This window comes from Populus alba, chromosome 4 (genome assembly GCF_005239225.2).
Source record: "Populus alba chromosome 4, ASM523922v2, whole genome shotgun sequence".
NCBI classification, from domain to species: domain Eukaryota; kingdom Viridiplantae; phylum Streptophyta; class Magnoliopsida; order Malpighiales; family Salicaceae; genus Populus; species Populus alba.
The window spans coordinates 6,322,142-6,338,230 of record NC_133287.1 but is presented as its reverse complement, the minus strand read 5'-3'; the positions used below and the strand labels follow the sequence as shown (position 1 = coordinate 6,338,230).

At 33.9% G+C, this 16,089-nt stretch overlaps 1 protein-coding gene across 1 annotated transcript; it reads right to left on the bottom strand.

Annotated features, from left to right (window-relative positions):
- Positions 1-1,185: 1,185 nt before the first annotated feature.
- LOC118030381 (alpha,alpha-trehalose-phosphate synthase [UDP-forming] 1) lies at positions 1,186-14,690 on the bottom strand. Its single transcript, XM_035034462.2, has 18 exons — positions 14,306-14,690; positions 12,931-13,336; positions 12,641-12,738; positions 12,108-12,496; positions 10,861-10,975; positions 10,590-10,691; positions 10,194-10,344; positions 9,671-9,759; positions 8,976-9,024; positions 8,147-8,247; positions 7,404-7,591; positions 6,308-6,422; positions 5,719-5,895; positions 5,524-5,646; positions 5,352-5,439; positions 5,014-5,144; positions 4,811-4,909; positions 1,186-2,124 (listed from the first exon to the last, which is right to left on the bottom strand). Exons 2-18 carry the CDS (start codon positions 13,292-13,294, stop codon positions 1,744-1,746), a joined length of 2,760 nt encoding a protein of 919 aa, XP_034890353.1. The 5' UTR covers positions 13,295-13,336; positions 14,306-14,690; the 3' UTR covers positions 1,186-1,743.
- Between the last annotated feature and the right edge of the window lie 1,399 nt (positions 14,691-16,089).

Below are 16,089 nucleotides of genomic sequence, written 5' to 3'. Positions count from 1 at the left end.
TACTTTTAAAAAAATAAAATAAAAGACTAAATAACTTAAAATCATATTATAAAGAATAGAGTTCTTCAAGGAAAAATACCTTGAGACACATAGGATCATAAAATTGTTCCATTACATATTATATTCATTCCATATCTCATTTCACCTCACGAGCATATTTTAATTCATATTATTACATGTATTTTGTTTTCAACTGTTTTGCTTTTCAATCCCATTATATATTGTACCTATTTATAGCCCTTTTTATTTTATTATTTTTATTTATCCCGATTCAATGTTCATGTATTATATTTTTAAGTAGAATTTATTAAATGATCCATTTCAATATTGAATGTCTCACTTTGCATCAAATGTGCTTTCATCAATTTATATGAATCAATGATTTTGTACCATCCATCAATTTTATTGACATCTCATCCCTAATGTGAAGGATGAAAAATATATATTAGGCAAATAAGAGTAATAGAACAAGTGATGAGTGTGTCCATTACCCTTTTCTCCAACAAATTATTTACGACTCTTGAATTACACAAATCATCATTAATCCTTTCAAGAAAACATATAAAACGTCTATTATTTTAATTTCATTTATTTCCTTTGTTAAGGTTAAACTCCCTTTTCTTTCGTTTACCCATAAACTTTCTTCACTTTACATGTAAGATTATCTAGCTCAATCTTGACTCATTCATATATTTTCCATCATAAGTACTTTTATGCTCTATTTTGACTCATTTATCTATTTTCATCATTCTTTTTTGATAACTTATTTCTTATTCATTCCTTAACACAACTAATATATGAATAACAAGGGATTACGATTATTGTTTTTAATTTGTTCCACTACTTGTACTTCCCTAATTACCAGCACAATTTGACTTTTAATCTTATTATGTTTAATTTACATTTTCACAATTTCACTTGGTTATATTATGTGAGATTATAATATTATTGAGCATATTATGAATTTTCATATCTATGTTGGAGCAGTAGAATTTTCAACTCTTATAGGTACTTACTTATATGTAGACAAGGGCTACATGGTTGAGTGTAGTTATAAGATTATTATTGTATGAGAAATTATTAATTTTGATTATATATTCAACTTTCATACTTAGGTTGGTTAGAATTTCAAATTAGGCCTTTCCAAGTAAATAAAAGCAACATTTGTTATGTAAGGTTAGTGTTTAGATTTGAAGTTTCGGGCTAGAATTTGAGATTAAAATAGTTTAGGGTCTTAGAATTTAGTTAGAGTTAAAGTTTAAGATTAAAGTTAGGATTTTAAAAAACTACATTTCCCACCTACGATTTCTAAAAATAGCAGTTCTCACCTGCAATTTTTTCAAAACTCGTAGCTGAGAACTGTAGTATTTTAAAACTTACAGTGGAAACTGTATTTTTTACCAAATTGTGCTATTTTTCAAATAAATTTTTAACCATTTAAATATTTTTCAAAGTGTGTTAGAAAGGAAAAAACACCCCAAATTTCTTCAAATCATGTAACTTCTAGTTGCTACCTTTGATGTCACTCAACTAACAAAAAGGAATGTCTTGCCAAAAATTCCTTGATCTCTAGATACACTGTCAGGTTCTCGAATTTCTCAACTGAACCAACTAGGGAAAAAAGATAGCTTGAATCAAATTGATCATGGAACCTCTGCTAGCTCCCGTAACAATAATCGCCAGGATACTCTCTAGTTTCTCAAGAATTTGAATTACAGCCCCAAGAAAACCAGTAAAATTGAATCAATTTGGTGATTTAGACTCTGCCAGATCTTTTAAAAGTGTGACAACATCATCTGATGACTGGAGGAGATATCGAGCATCCGATTGCTTCCGGGAAACAGTGCAAGAGAAGAAATTCTCAGCCTTGAGATCAAGTACAGATGAGCCCTCTGGCAATGACATGCTATCATGAACTATAGGCCGCCAAGCAGCACTTCGATAACTGCTCCTTTCCAAAGTTGACAATGAGCGTTGTTTCCGTAACTGATGAGCCTTGACTTGGTTTGTACTGTCTGGAATCATTGAAATAGATGTCCTCGCAGGATCTAGTGACCTGGTTCGTGCTAAGGCTAGTGATTCACAAGGAAGCTCTGGCTCAAAAAATGTATAGACATCTTCATCCTGAAGCAATGAATTCCAAAAAAAAAAAAAACATTAATTTCTGATACTTGTATTTCAGTAGAAGAGTAGCGTGTTTATATGCATCCATGCATCTGAATAGAACAGACAATGCAATGATTTGGTATAGTCTTGAGAGTAGGAAATTCCACAAAATAGTTAATGCGACTTGGATATATCTGAGACCTGATTATATTGAATGGCAGCTGGTAGAACATGCTTCAAGGTTGAAAAGAAAAGAAAAGGTTGTAAACGCCACTGCCACTATTCCCAGGGCAGTGGCTTCATTGTTCAAACTTTTTATTTTATAATTATTCATTAACAAATTCCTAAAGATTATTATCACTCAAATCAGAGTCTAGCCAAAAAGAACATTGAAAACCAAAAAGCCTTTGCTGAGCAAGTTTTATTTTGTCCATAGCTAAAATGCTGGTTCCAATGTGAAAATTAACAGATTGCACGAGGTGTTTGATGGGGGATGAAGGACAACGATGGGAATTAATATTTATTTATTGAGGAATTTTATAATTGTGTCATTATTTTATTTTTTATTACTTGGAATATTAGTATTTCTTATTTATTAGTTAAAGTTAAATTAGGATTTTAGCTTCCAATTTTAGCTGGCGGGTTGCATATAAATAATCTCCTAGACATTAGTTATTCAAAGCATATTATTATTATTATTATTATTGAAAATAAAGACTTTGAATATTCTTCAAGATTGAGTGTCTCTCTTGTCTTGAGTTTCCAAGATCAACTGTGTCTCTCTTGGCTTGGTATTTCAAGAACAAATGTGTCTCTCTTGGATTTAAAGGTGGTACTCTGATTAGACACATTCTGGGGTATAGGTACATGTGTTTTCTCTTCAGGAGAGGCAATTGATTGGGGAGTCAAGTCCCCCGCACAAGGTTGTTTACCTACTTCTTCTATGGACGTGCTTTATTGGCATGATCGATTAGCGAAGGGATTAGTGAAAGAGGACCAATTTCTATCTAGTTCCATGAGAATGGCATCAAATCCCGCTATAGAGGCTAAAGTTTCTGTTGCCACTAGCTTGTGGAAGGTTTTGAGTACAACTGCCCTAGCTAGATGCTCCTTATAGTGATGGTTAGATGATGGAGGTTTTTCAGCTTATTTTAGAAGTATTAAAAGATGCCTCTAATACTTCAAGTCGATTGGTTCGTAAGCACACTTGGATATTTTAAATTATTGTTAGGGCTAAACTTTATCTTTCGATGCTAGATCTCAAATGTAACTCTGGTTGGGAATATGCTCAGGTGTTTTTTTGACAAGTTTCATTATAAACAGCTATCCCAAAGGTATGTTCTTGCACATGGAGTCTATGATGTTTGAGATTTTCAAGGAATTTGATGAAATTCCAACGGATCTAGTCTTTCTTTTAGATAAATATGAGATTGGATAACCAAGGTTTCTCATATAATGCACTTAAGCTAGTTGAGAGTGTTCTTATCAATTGCATTCAAGCTTACTCCTTGTATAAAGCAGTGCAATTAGGCTTTCCTAATGATCACTATAATAAAGTTCTCATTGATAACTATGTACAATCCAAAACTTTGGAGTCTAGTGACAACCTGACTACAGGTGAAGAGATTGAACATAACCAAGCAGAGCTCAAGTTAGAGAATCGAGAAGTTGTTGTCAAAGCTGATGAATGCATTGAAGATGACATGTAAGAAACTTGTTTGAGAAAAATTGTGACTGTGCAGACACAAGATGGACACGACTTTGAGGATGAGGAAGTTAAAGCAATGGATCTTGTACAAGAAGATTTCAAAGTGTCACATTGAAGAGTTTAAAGACGATAACCAGTTATCAAAAGAATGAGCTAAAAGCCATAACAAGATAGATAGCGTTGGCGTACGGTTGAGTGAGCTCATAAACGGATTCCCGAATTGACTAATGATAGGTAGATAGGAATGGCAGGATCTAAACGAGCTAGGCTTCAGGTTGTTCATACTGTCTTTGTAACTCCTAAATTCCATTTTGTAGTTGAGAAGACTATCTTATTGCCAACGTTATTCTCATCATTAAAGAAGAATGAAAGGTATCAAGTGAAACAGAATTTCTTCCACCTATCGAGTGCATGCAAGTTTGTAGAGTTTTTGCTACTCGATGTCAACTTTTATCCAAGAGAAAATGATGGGGATGAAGGACAACAATAGGAATTACTATTTATTTAGGAATTTTAATACTGTATCATTATTCTATATTTTATTACTCGGGGATATTAGTATATATTATTTATTAGTTCGATTAGAATTTTAGTTTCCTTATTGAATTAAGATTTATTAGGTTTTCCTATTTTGTTTGGTTTGATGCATATAAATAAACACCGAGACATTAGTCTTTCAAAGCATACTATTATTGTTGAAATAAAGATTTTTGAATATTCTCCAGGATTGAGCGTCTTTCCTTTGTTGAATTCCCAGGTTCCAGTGTCTCTCATGGTTTGATCTCTTCAAAATCAAGAGTGTCTCCTTGTTGGTGATTTTGATTTATGTTTTGAATTAGCTATCTGTAGTGATCTTGTTTGTGTGGTTTTACATCAGTGTTACTAGTTAAAAAAAAATATAGAATATAAAATTAAATTGGATGCTTATCATTTCTCAAATATTAATACATTTGGCAAAGTAAAACCTGCTCAAAGATTATGTGTAGGAAAACAGACCTTATTTAGAAAGTGCCCAGCACAAAGGACATAATCAATCGGTGACTTCATGCCCTTGTTACGAACTATTTCCCCTAAAATACGATCAATTGCTGCTCCCTGTATGTAAATGGAAATATCCATGGGAAAGACAAACAAGTCAATCTGAAAAAGTCACAAAGCAGGTACGTGGTGTACAGCAGCTAATCCTGTTGTGTGTATACCTTTGTCACACCAACAGATCGAACCTCAACAGATCGATCACCTTGGACAACATCAACAGCTGCGTTTGAAATAGGACCAGTCCAGAGATGCTGTAGCATATCCTTTGATTGAAGCTTTCCAAAATGACTCTCTAAAAGATTTAAATATTTAAGAAAATAAAAGGTAAAAGAAATGCTGTTGTTAGGACATCATCATGACAAAGTGTGATCCCGTGATATTCAGAACTTAAATGCATGTGCATATGTGCATGTAAGAGATAATACACAGTACAACAGATGCACTTCAAACTTGAAAGTGTAGAAAAAGAAAGAACAAAAAAAAAAAAGCGGTTAAGTACCTGCATACTTGTATTTCCATACAAGTGAAGTTTCACGAAGCTCAAAATGAGATCCAGGTGTTCTTTCTGTAAAATACTCGAAAACATGCTGAAATCATGAATAAGCATCTGGCATTTAGAGTTAGAGAACCTGTCATGGAAAGTACTAAGTTTTAAGGTGTGATATATTAACCTTGACACTGTCAACCCAATCCATATTCAGATTTTCTGGCATTGTTGTCATCCATTCTCCTGTACTATGGCGTAAAAACATTCCATTTTCTGCTGCCAACCACAAATTGTATTCTCGAAAATTCTGTATAAGAAGTTGTTAGCTCAAAGGCATAATATGGAGGCAAGAAAAGGGTAACTAAAGATATGAGAATACATCATCCAGGACAGCTCTATCACTTCCACTGAGAATAACAATGTTTGTTCTACGATCATCACAAAGTTTTTTCAAGGTTTCTTTTATTTCCGGGTGCAATCTAGATTGCAGCTCTCTAATATGACCGCCTCTAACTCCTTGAGTGTTTGCTGGTTCAGTTAAAGTTGCATTGAAACCCTGCAATAATGATGTACGGCAATAAAGATAAAAATAATCGAAAACAACTATACTTCATGAAATTAAAAACAGATTGTTTGTATACACTTCCAGAAATTCACACATGTGAATAGGACATACTAAACGCATATGAACTTAATGGAATTCCTCATATTAAAGCATTTTATTAGAAGGAGAAACGTAAGATACTTGTGCATGCCTTAGAATTCATTTAATTGTAACCTTTCGCGAAGACTTATACAAACAAACAGCATTTTGAAACTACTTCCCCATTTTCGGTACATCAGCTACACGTAACTTTATGTCCAGGTGAACAAGAGATAGGAAAGAAGTTCCAAAACTTATATGAAAAGGTGCCATAATTGAAGTGCTACTGGTAATCATGCTCATAGTTGAAAGTAAAACAGCTTACCAGCATAAGCAAACGATTATTGGATTGCAAATATCGTTCAACTGCAACTTTGACAGGAAGTAAGGGAACTTGTCTTGTCCTTAGTTGGGCTTCAATAATGGTATCATTTAGTTCACTACAGAAAGGAGAACTTCAAAATTAAAGTAAAAAGAGGCCAAATGTTCCAATATACTTTATAAAAAATATATAAAAATACTTGTTTCACTGAACAAACTAAGAGAAAGTCACCAATATGAATTCCCATTTCCCATTTATTGTGCTAAATCATATTCCCCATGGAACATTTTAAAACAAATCAAGTCATGTAAAACCACTACACTAACAAAACAATATTAACCAATCAAATCATCTAGGTGGTGGCCCAATGATAAGAGCTTGGGACCAAGAGGTTTGCTCCCTCTGTGGTCTCAGGTTCGAGCCCTAGGTTGCTCATATGATGGCCACTGGAAGCTTACATGGTCGTTAACTTCAGGGTCCGTGGGAATAGTTGAGGTGCACACAAGTTGGCTCGGACACCCACGTTAAACTAAAAAAAAATATTAACCAATCACTACATGTACTTCCAAATATTAAAGTTTTATTTCCCGACATAGAACATGTCTCCACTAAGAAATCCTGTTGTTGAGCGATAATAGTTATCACTTACGCTTCATCAATATCATCATTGACACGATGATGGAACATGTCCGCGTACAAAAATTCTTGTCTTAAATTTGTTTTAAAGTTTCTCCAACCAAATAAACCAATTTTTGACGTTTAAAAATGGCCTTTAATCCATTAAAGTAGCTAGAAGTTACAAAAGTAATTTTTCTTATATGTTAGATAAATGCCATATTACATGAGTTAATTATAACCTCCTGTAAAAAAAAAAAAAAAGTAATAATTTGAAAGATTTTAGAAATTAATTAAGATCTTGATGATAAATAAGAGATCCTAGTTTCTCATCACAGTAAAGATTGAAAAACAGTGGAAGAAAATGAAATTCAAGCATGTTTACTTTTCTAGAATGGTGATATTAGTAATATTAAATTACTACTAATTTACACTAATTCCATTAGATTCCACAATATTTGCAGTAACACAATATGATGAATACCTTACAAAAGTAGCAGCCCACTCTTGTGATGTGTGTGTTGTCACATGCATGAAGTTATGCTGATGCATTTTTTCTCTTTCATCAGCTGGCATATTCAAAGCCTGACTAATTGAAGCAGCAACTTCTGCAATATTCCATGGATTCACCAAGAGGGCTCCAGCGCCAAGAGACTGAGCTGCACCTGCAAACTGGCATATTCAAAGCATAATCAATGTGTTCTTCTGTTTCTCTTCTTTATTTCTAAAATGTATCTTTATCCAAAAATCCTAACAGAAGCAAGAGACTATCCCTGGAATATACACATAAGATGGTATTGTATGCCATCACAAAGGGAACCTTGTAGCTGCTAGACTTCATGTTCACCTTGTTTCAATAGGAATTCAGCAACTCATTCAAATACTTTCTGGATGATCCTAAGATTTTTGTCTCAACCACCATTGGTGGTTATTGATCATCTAGAACACCAAATGCAATGTTAACTATAGGTTCTTGTCGTGTTTGACAGAGCAAAAACATAACTATCCAATCTTAGATTCCTCCTAGACACTGACAAACTTCCAGTAATGAATGAGAAAAAGCTGTTATTTCAACCCTCTGCAAAAATAAAAAAAGGCTGCCTGCATTTCTATGTTAAATTACTTCACACGAACTGAAAAATAAAATAGAGCAGGATAGTTGGATTTCTTAAGCTTTTAGTCCTTTTGTATGAACATGATCTCAAAGGCATTGCTGAGTTTTAATACCTCACTCAGAATGAGCACCCCTTTCTTGGAAGCTTGGCAGGCAACAAACTCATAGCTGACAAGATTCATTCCATCTCTTAAAGACGTAATAAGCGCCACATCTGGATAAAAAAAAATAATGTTAATGTATTGATAAGCCTGAAATTAAATTTACCCTCCCAAAACAATCTAATTATGACCGATTGAGCTTCTTATTGAAGGTCAGCTAGACAAATCCTCATTAAACTAAATATGTAAATGCAGATACATTATGTTTATATCCACAAAAGCAGCTCCAAATATTAATGTCGCTTTTGTAAAAATTTCACATGATTCCACGTTCAGTTATCGACTGCGGAGGAAAATTATGCATGCTGGACCTGGTATGCAGTTAGTTCAGATTTCTTCAAACATTTTACACAATAGCATACAAGATGATCACCTACTTTGCTATGTAACTCATAATGCAAGCATTTGTTGGTTGCATGTTCTTGCAAAACTGTAGAAGTCATTATAGATGAACACTTAGAAAGTCATATATAGGACTGCATAACAGGACATGACATTGCCCTCCCCCATCTCCTCCAAAAGAGAGAGGGTTATCAATGAAGGAAAAGAACAAAATAAAATTAAACCCCATAAGAATGAAGGCATAGACCAGATGGAATATCTCATTCCACATTTTACTGGCAGCAAAAGTTTTCCTACTCGTTTATTTCTACAATTTTAGCAGTTCATCCATCCTCTTTAGAGGGCTCAAGAACACTATTCACAAAAATGATAATATCTAATCCAGTGTAACATTCCATAAAAAAAAATAAAGAACTATAAAATGCCTATAAATAGGTACCAGTAACAGCATATAGCGCACATAACGCATGAAAGTCAAGAGACCGATCCTGGAAAAGAGAAGAAAATGCAGAAATTTAGGAAAAACTTAGCAAGTAATAGTCACAAGAGAGATCAATCAATCGATAATTATCACCATGATGCATTTTTCACCTAATTTCAACTTTCTACACTAGATTGACATGGTGCAGAACAATTGAAACATTTTAACTCATAGAGCTTCCACATATTTCTCAATAGAAGCATTTATCCCAGTATTCACAATGAAATTAATAAAACCCACCATATAAGAAAAATGATTACTAAACTATTAGCATGTCATAATTCAAGCTTCCATGAACAAGAAAATAATAAAGGAAAAAAGAGTAGTTTGGTGGATGAAAGAAGTTTTGATACACCACCAATCCTCAAATTTAAATTGATTTGGTTAGGCTACACGTTTTCTTCACATAGTCTGTCCAGGACTAAGCTTTGTATGTTATTCTGATACTAAATAATTTTTATTCAGGCAACATGATTTAATCATAGTTTTTTCTCAAACAAAGAAGCTTGTCTGGATTTGGAAGTCCACTCTTCCACTACTTTTATTACCACCAGTCTGGTATATGTAATTTCATTTATTACAAGGGAACCTTTGATTCCATTCATAAACTAACTCCAGTGACAAATATCATGGTTCATAAGGTAAAAGCAAACCAGATGATGTATTGGAACCGCAGTGAGAGTCCCAAATCTCCCATTGATGCGCCCAACAATCTCATGGACCTGGCTAGAAAGCTTTTGATCTGTCAAAGACAAAAAAAAGAAAGAGTAAGGCTGGTAACAGAGACCTCAAAATGGTATAGAGCTCATTGGGAAGCCAATGTTTAAACTTAGAACCTTAATAGTTGATACTACAATCACGAGGCACTATTTCTGGGTTCATTAAACCACCACAAAACTAGATTTCTTACAGTTGGCAATGATCTGAAAGCCCAAGATTAAAATTAATCCGCAGAATCTCAATTAGTTTCAGAATTTCTTGTCTTTTTTTAGTGATCACTAGCAAACCACAACCCTAAATCCCTGTTAAACCACTGGAAATTGACACTCTCTTGGGGTTCCATGCATCACTTAGTCAATTCTGTGCCAGTATAATTGGGTTAGAAGAAAGTTTGCTTGATGTTTATATTGAATAAAAGAGCACCGGTAACAACTTATTTTAAAAAAAAGCACTTACATTCCGGAACATCTGTTCTTGTTGGCACAGCAATTTGTAACAAAACTACTTTATCACGCCACTCTGGATTTTCCTCAAGGAACTCTTCAAACGCCAATATCTTTTGGGGAATTCCTTTTATCATATCAAGACGATCAACGCCTAACATTACCTACTCACATATGAGTCGAAACAAGCAGCCAGATAAACAAACTAACATTAGCAAGCACATATTAAGGAAAGCATTTATTCATACTATTAATCGGTAATGAAATGTTGATTCAAACATCATGAAAAGAAAATCATTAAGATCATGTGAATATATAAGAGCATTAAAAGGGTTGATCAAGAGGAAAAGAAAAACAAAAGCAACAATCTCCTAATTGCCTGAAAATTGACCAATATTCAAGTTCCAACCTTTCTGCCAGCAAATCTTTCTTTCAGTTCTTTTATGTGATCCTGGACCTGAGGGAGCTCCAGAGCTCGAATGAATCGATCGGAATCTATCCCAATAGGAAACTGCAGTTTCAATCTCCCAAAAACGAAATGGTGCCATCATGAGGAAGAATAAGGGTTGAGAAACAGATTTATAAGTAAAGTTAAAGAAGCATATTTAATATTATATTAATAAGCAAAATATTTGCAGGTCTGCAGATAAGAGAAATAAAATTATCAGCAAAATATATACCGCTGCTACACGAGTCAGCTTTCCCTGATTCTCTACTCCTTCAGGTGTACCCTCAAGCCCAAGGATACGAGTGCAAGCACTGACAAAATGTCTTGCATAATCATATGTGTGAAAACTGAAAGTAAAAAAGCCAGCAATTAGAAACTTGATTATCAAAAGAAAACCAGAATAATTACCACGAAAACAAATTTTCCAAAGAGATAATTTGGTTCCTTAAACCTGGCTGCATCATTATGCTACATTGAATATCTAGTTTGTTCACAAATCACGTGTAAAATTATCTACTCCTTCTACGAGTAGGATTGGAGCAAGGAAAATTGGGATGAACAGAAAGCAACAGCTATTGTTCAGTTCAGACAGGAATTTAGGTTCCTGGAATTCTTAAACATTTGGAAGAAACTTCCTATAGATGCTAAATCTGCATCTGTTGTTTAGTTTTCCAATTTAAAAGGGATCCAACTTCTTATAGTATCTGCATGTAACAGAGACACAGAACACATTTTCTGATGCGTAAGAAGATTGACTATTACTTCTTCAATCAGACGTGTTTAACATTATGCAACAAGCACTGATAATACAAAATTCCAAAACAAGTCTCGGATTTTGCATTTCAAGGGAAACAGCCTAAAATACTTTGTTTAGCAGGTTTCTTACAGAAAAACATTGGCTCTGCTAGCATGACTTTCTGGGATTTGTATGCAATTGATATCTATACTATTCTTACTTATTTCTTTCAACTTGAGTAGAAAAATATCTATAACATATCTGTAGAAATCAACCAGGTTGATTAGATTATGAATCAAAGTGCCATTTCACACAATGAACGTACAGTTTTTAGCTGTTAAATGTTTCCCCAACCTCTTGGACGTAGCAGGAGTGTATGAGTTCATATCACGAAGCACATCCAATGATCAAGAGGAAATAGCATCAACTCCAAAGGTTTCATTTCTCATGAAACAAATTGAGTTTGATCTTCTGTTTCCATACAAGTTACGTAAGAAACAGGAAGAAAGAGAAGATGGCACTCAAAAATAAGAATTTAAGTTCTTTAGGGGACTTAATCTAGGCCTGGTGTCCAACTCCTAAAACGCCATGTGTGCTCTGAAGCAAACTTGCAGTGACAATAAATTTGTAAGAATTTAAGCATGCAGCATACAGTGCTGGAATATATGAAGCAGGATGGAGCACATGATAAGTTGGTGGAAACAGGTAGTTCAAAATGCTGTACAACACTACTCACAACTTACCCAACTAAATCGGCTGCAAGAACAGATTCCAACAGGTCTCTACGAGATGGCAGCATCCTGTGTATTTCAGAGGAGGGAAAGGGAGTGTGAAGAAACCAACCGACTTTGATGTTGCTGTTTTTCTCTTTCAGACATTTGGGAAGAAACATTAGGTGGTAATCATGGCACCAAACAACATCACCCTCCTCATAATGTTCGTGCACTACATCAGCAAACATTTGGTTTGCCTTCTTATAAGCATCAAATTGAGATTGAAAACTACGGGTGGTTGAAAGGCGATCTTCTTGGGGTAGCCCAAGATAATGGAAAAGAGGCCATATTATGTTGTTACAATAACCATTATAATACTGATGAACAGTGTCTTCGTCCAGGAAAACTGGGATGCATTTCTGCACAAAATAGACCAAAATTAAGGAGAAAACTGAACCATAGCACAGACTACAGAGAGAAGAAGAGTCGATAATCTATAGAGTGTTCGAGATCATAGATGAACAAGAATTGAAACATCAAGATGCAACAAAAGGTTTTTGAACCTTTTCAGCCAAAGCTTTAGTTAGTGCTTCTTGTCCAATTTCATCGGGCACATTTACACCAGCCCAGCCAATCCACCTGGCATCAAACTCCTTCAGACCTTCAAGAAAATAACAACACTTCAAATTCTCTTAAAACTCAGTGCCAGTGGTTTAAATACATGGACATAAAAGAAAAGGGTAACATGATTATGTTAAATCAAACAGAAATTATCGGAAAAGAAGACAATACACATTGATATACAAAAGGAATTGAAAGGATGATTAGAGAAAGAAATTTAAGTATCACCTACCCAAAAGTGCACTGACTAGCCCACCTACACTTATCTCAAGTTGCCATGAATCCTTGCCCTGCCTAACTGCAGAGACGGGCAACCTATTGGCAACCACCAATAAACGTTGTTTAGGAAGCCTCTGATCTTGCCTTTCATATCCATCGACCCCTTCAGACAATTCTTCCTCATTAAGCGAAGCACAATTTTCAGTTTCAGTTAATGCCGAATCATTAGAAAAGAGATCTGCATCTCTCAAACTATCTCCTGCTTTCTCATTCAGATTAAACACCCTGTTTAATTTCCGTAAATTTCTTTCCTTCATTAGCCTTTCTGTTCTACTTTTGGGTGTGGCAGGATCAACATTACACTTGCTCCCTGGCATATGGCTTGTTTTGCTCTTTGGCAAGGTAAACTAACTCTTATTCTACACAACCACTTAGAGAAGGGATACTGATTTAGAAAACAAATAAACAAAAAGTGCCTTCTCAAACATGCCCAACAGATATAAGAGTACAAAGACATGAAAAATCTCATAATTAACCTCTCAAGTGTTTACAGCATATTTGAATGATTGCATTGTTTTACAAAGCATGAAAAAAGAGCCCCTGATCATTAAATTGTGCGCTCTCTTCGTACAGACCTTGCCAATCATCACATACTATATTACTCTCCCCCATCAGACTTTTGATATAACCATGCAAAAACATTTATGTAGTAGAATTTATCAGCCAACCATTTATACTCTGATTAAACTTAAAGGAAAGATTGCTGTAATTCTAAACTGGTAAAATGCAGGCTTGTCCAAGAGTTTAGGCATGCAAAGATTAGGAAACGAAGAAAAAAACATAAACTATTGACCACAACTTGTAATCCATTGCTTGCAATAGTTCAGAGAAGACTAAGGACCTAGTCATGTGCAAACTTAAACATGGCAAAATTGCTATTATATCCAACTTTGCAAATCGATTGAAAAAAAAAAAAAAAAAAAACCTAAACAACAGAAGCAAAAGAATAGAAAACATACAAGTGGGGTCCAAAAACACCCACTTTGGACTTCGAAAAAACAATCCAATGAAAAATACCACGGCATTCGATCGGTTGCAATAAAAGAACATTCACCAACAAATCCATTTACAATGCCAAACATAACAAAAATGCACTGATAAAAAACAATAAGAAAGAAACAAAACACCATTATAAGAGGGCTAACAAGAGAGAACAATATCGACAAGCAAACAGAACATCAAAATATTCAAAACCCATTTTCATCAACACAAATAAGAATCCTCCATGACCAAAAAAATAACCAAAAACACAAGAACAAGAATAAAAAAAGAATCTTGAAATTGAAAAAAGAAAAAAATAGAAAAGCCACATGTTATCTTGTACTTACCTGATTGTTATACAGAATGCAGATCTCTTCGGGTGATTTAGCACTCATTCAAAACCATATTGATAAGAGTAAATATGACAACGTCCTGTTGTTTTGTAAAACAAGAAACGTTTAGAAGAGCCATATGGAGACGAGATAAGCAAGTTGGCCAAAGCGATATTTTAGAGGGTTGTGGACAGCACTGAGAGAATAAACACAAGAATCTCTGGGTAACTGATGGTGTCGATCTTTGTGAGAGAGAAGAGAAATTAAAAAAAAAAAAGATTTATTATCCAAATGAACGATATGTGTTTGCCAGAGATTGGATTACAAAGACAGCCGGTTTTATATGCAAAAGGAAAGGCCATGCAGGCAGGTTCGGTCTTGTAACTGCTGTAGGGCGCCCCATTCAAAAGATTGGAGTGTAACTGGTTGGCTAATAAATTCTACATTACTGTATAGAATCACAGCAGCTTTATAATTGCATGTATTGTATGGTGATCACAACTTTGCTCATAATCACTCTGCGCTGCCTATCATTAAAAATTAGTGTGTGATATGTTAAGAATACGTGTAATAAATATTTTGAGGTAATCCTCCAAATTCTTTTTTTTTTTCAAAATAAAATAAAAAACTACAATATGAGAAAGCATGCCCAAAAGAATTTCAAACATATAAAAAAATTAAGTTACAATTTTGAATGAATTTTGAAGCCTAATTGTATGCCTATTATACCTAAGGCTGAAGGAATAATACAGATTCAAGGTCAAATTAAATAATTATTGCATGAATCTGAATAAAAAATAAGTCTAATGACATAATTAAATTTTTAATATGCCATTTGATTTAATCATTTACCAAATTAAAGTTTAATTATGTTTAAGAGTTAATTTGGGTCCAATTGAAGGATTTAGTTAAGTGTAAGGATTTAATTATACTTTAAATTGATCAAATTAATTTTATTAATAGCTCAATTGGTAAAAAATTAAGTTTGGGAGGTCAATTTGATCTTAATTGAAAAGATTATTTGGAAGGGTGAAAAACTACACAGTAAAATATACTCTCAAATATTAAAGATACGAAGTATAAAATAATGTGATTCTAAAATCCAAACTTTAGAATAGTTAGGATTGAACCCAATAAGATAGAGATTTTCTCACGAAGAGAGATTTGCCTTGAACCTTAAAAAAAAATCAATAAATAGAAACTTAACTTACAAAAACAATTAAATAACAATACAACTTACTTCAGGTAAGATATACTAGAGGTGATGCATCTTCTTTATACACAACTAGTCCCTTATACGAACTCTCGCAGACTATAGGATTCATATTAATCATAATACTAGGTAGCAACTCTTTAACCTTAATCATAATTTTATAATTAAATTCATAATATTTTCCTTCTAAATAATATCTTTTAGGAGGCACACAAACGTGCCAGCCCGACATCATCTCGCGACAATATGTAATATATCTTCTTCTTTTCTTAATTCTTATTATTATGGTAAGAAATTGTGGATTTTCTTTCTCTTTTTAAAAGCTAAAATAAATAGAGATTGATGGATAAGTTTGGAGAAGATAATCTTAATATTAGCGTGCAAATACTGAGAGAGTGATCGAAGGATTGAGATTTATATTACTCCAACGGATTTTCAGTCAAAGTAATACTTGTGCTTTCCTATTTGGTAGCTCCTATATTTAGTTCTCATAGACACGAATTAAGTCAATGATTATCCTTCAAGTGCTTTATAAATTCCCCGTGAGAAGTTATTAAGTCTAATACGAATTTTACCTTTCATTTCA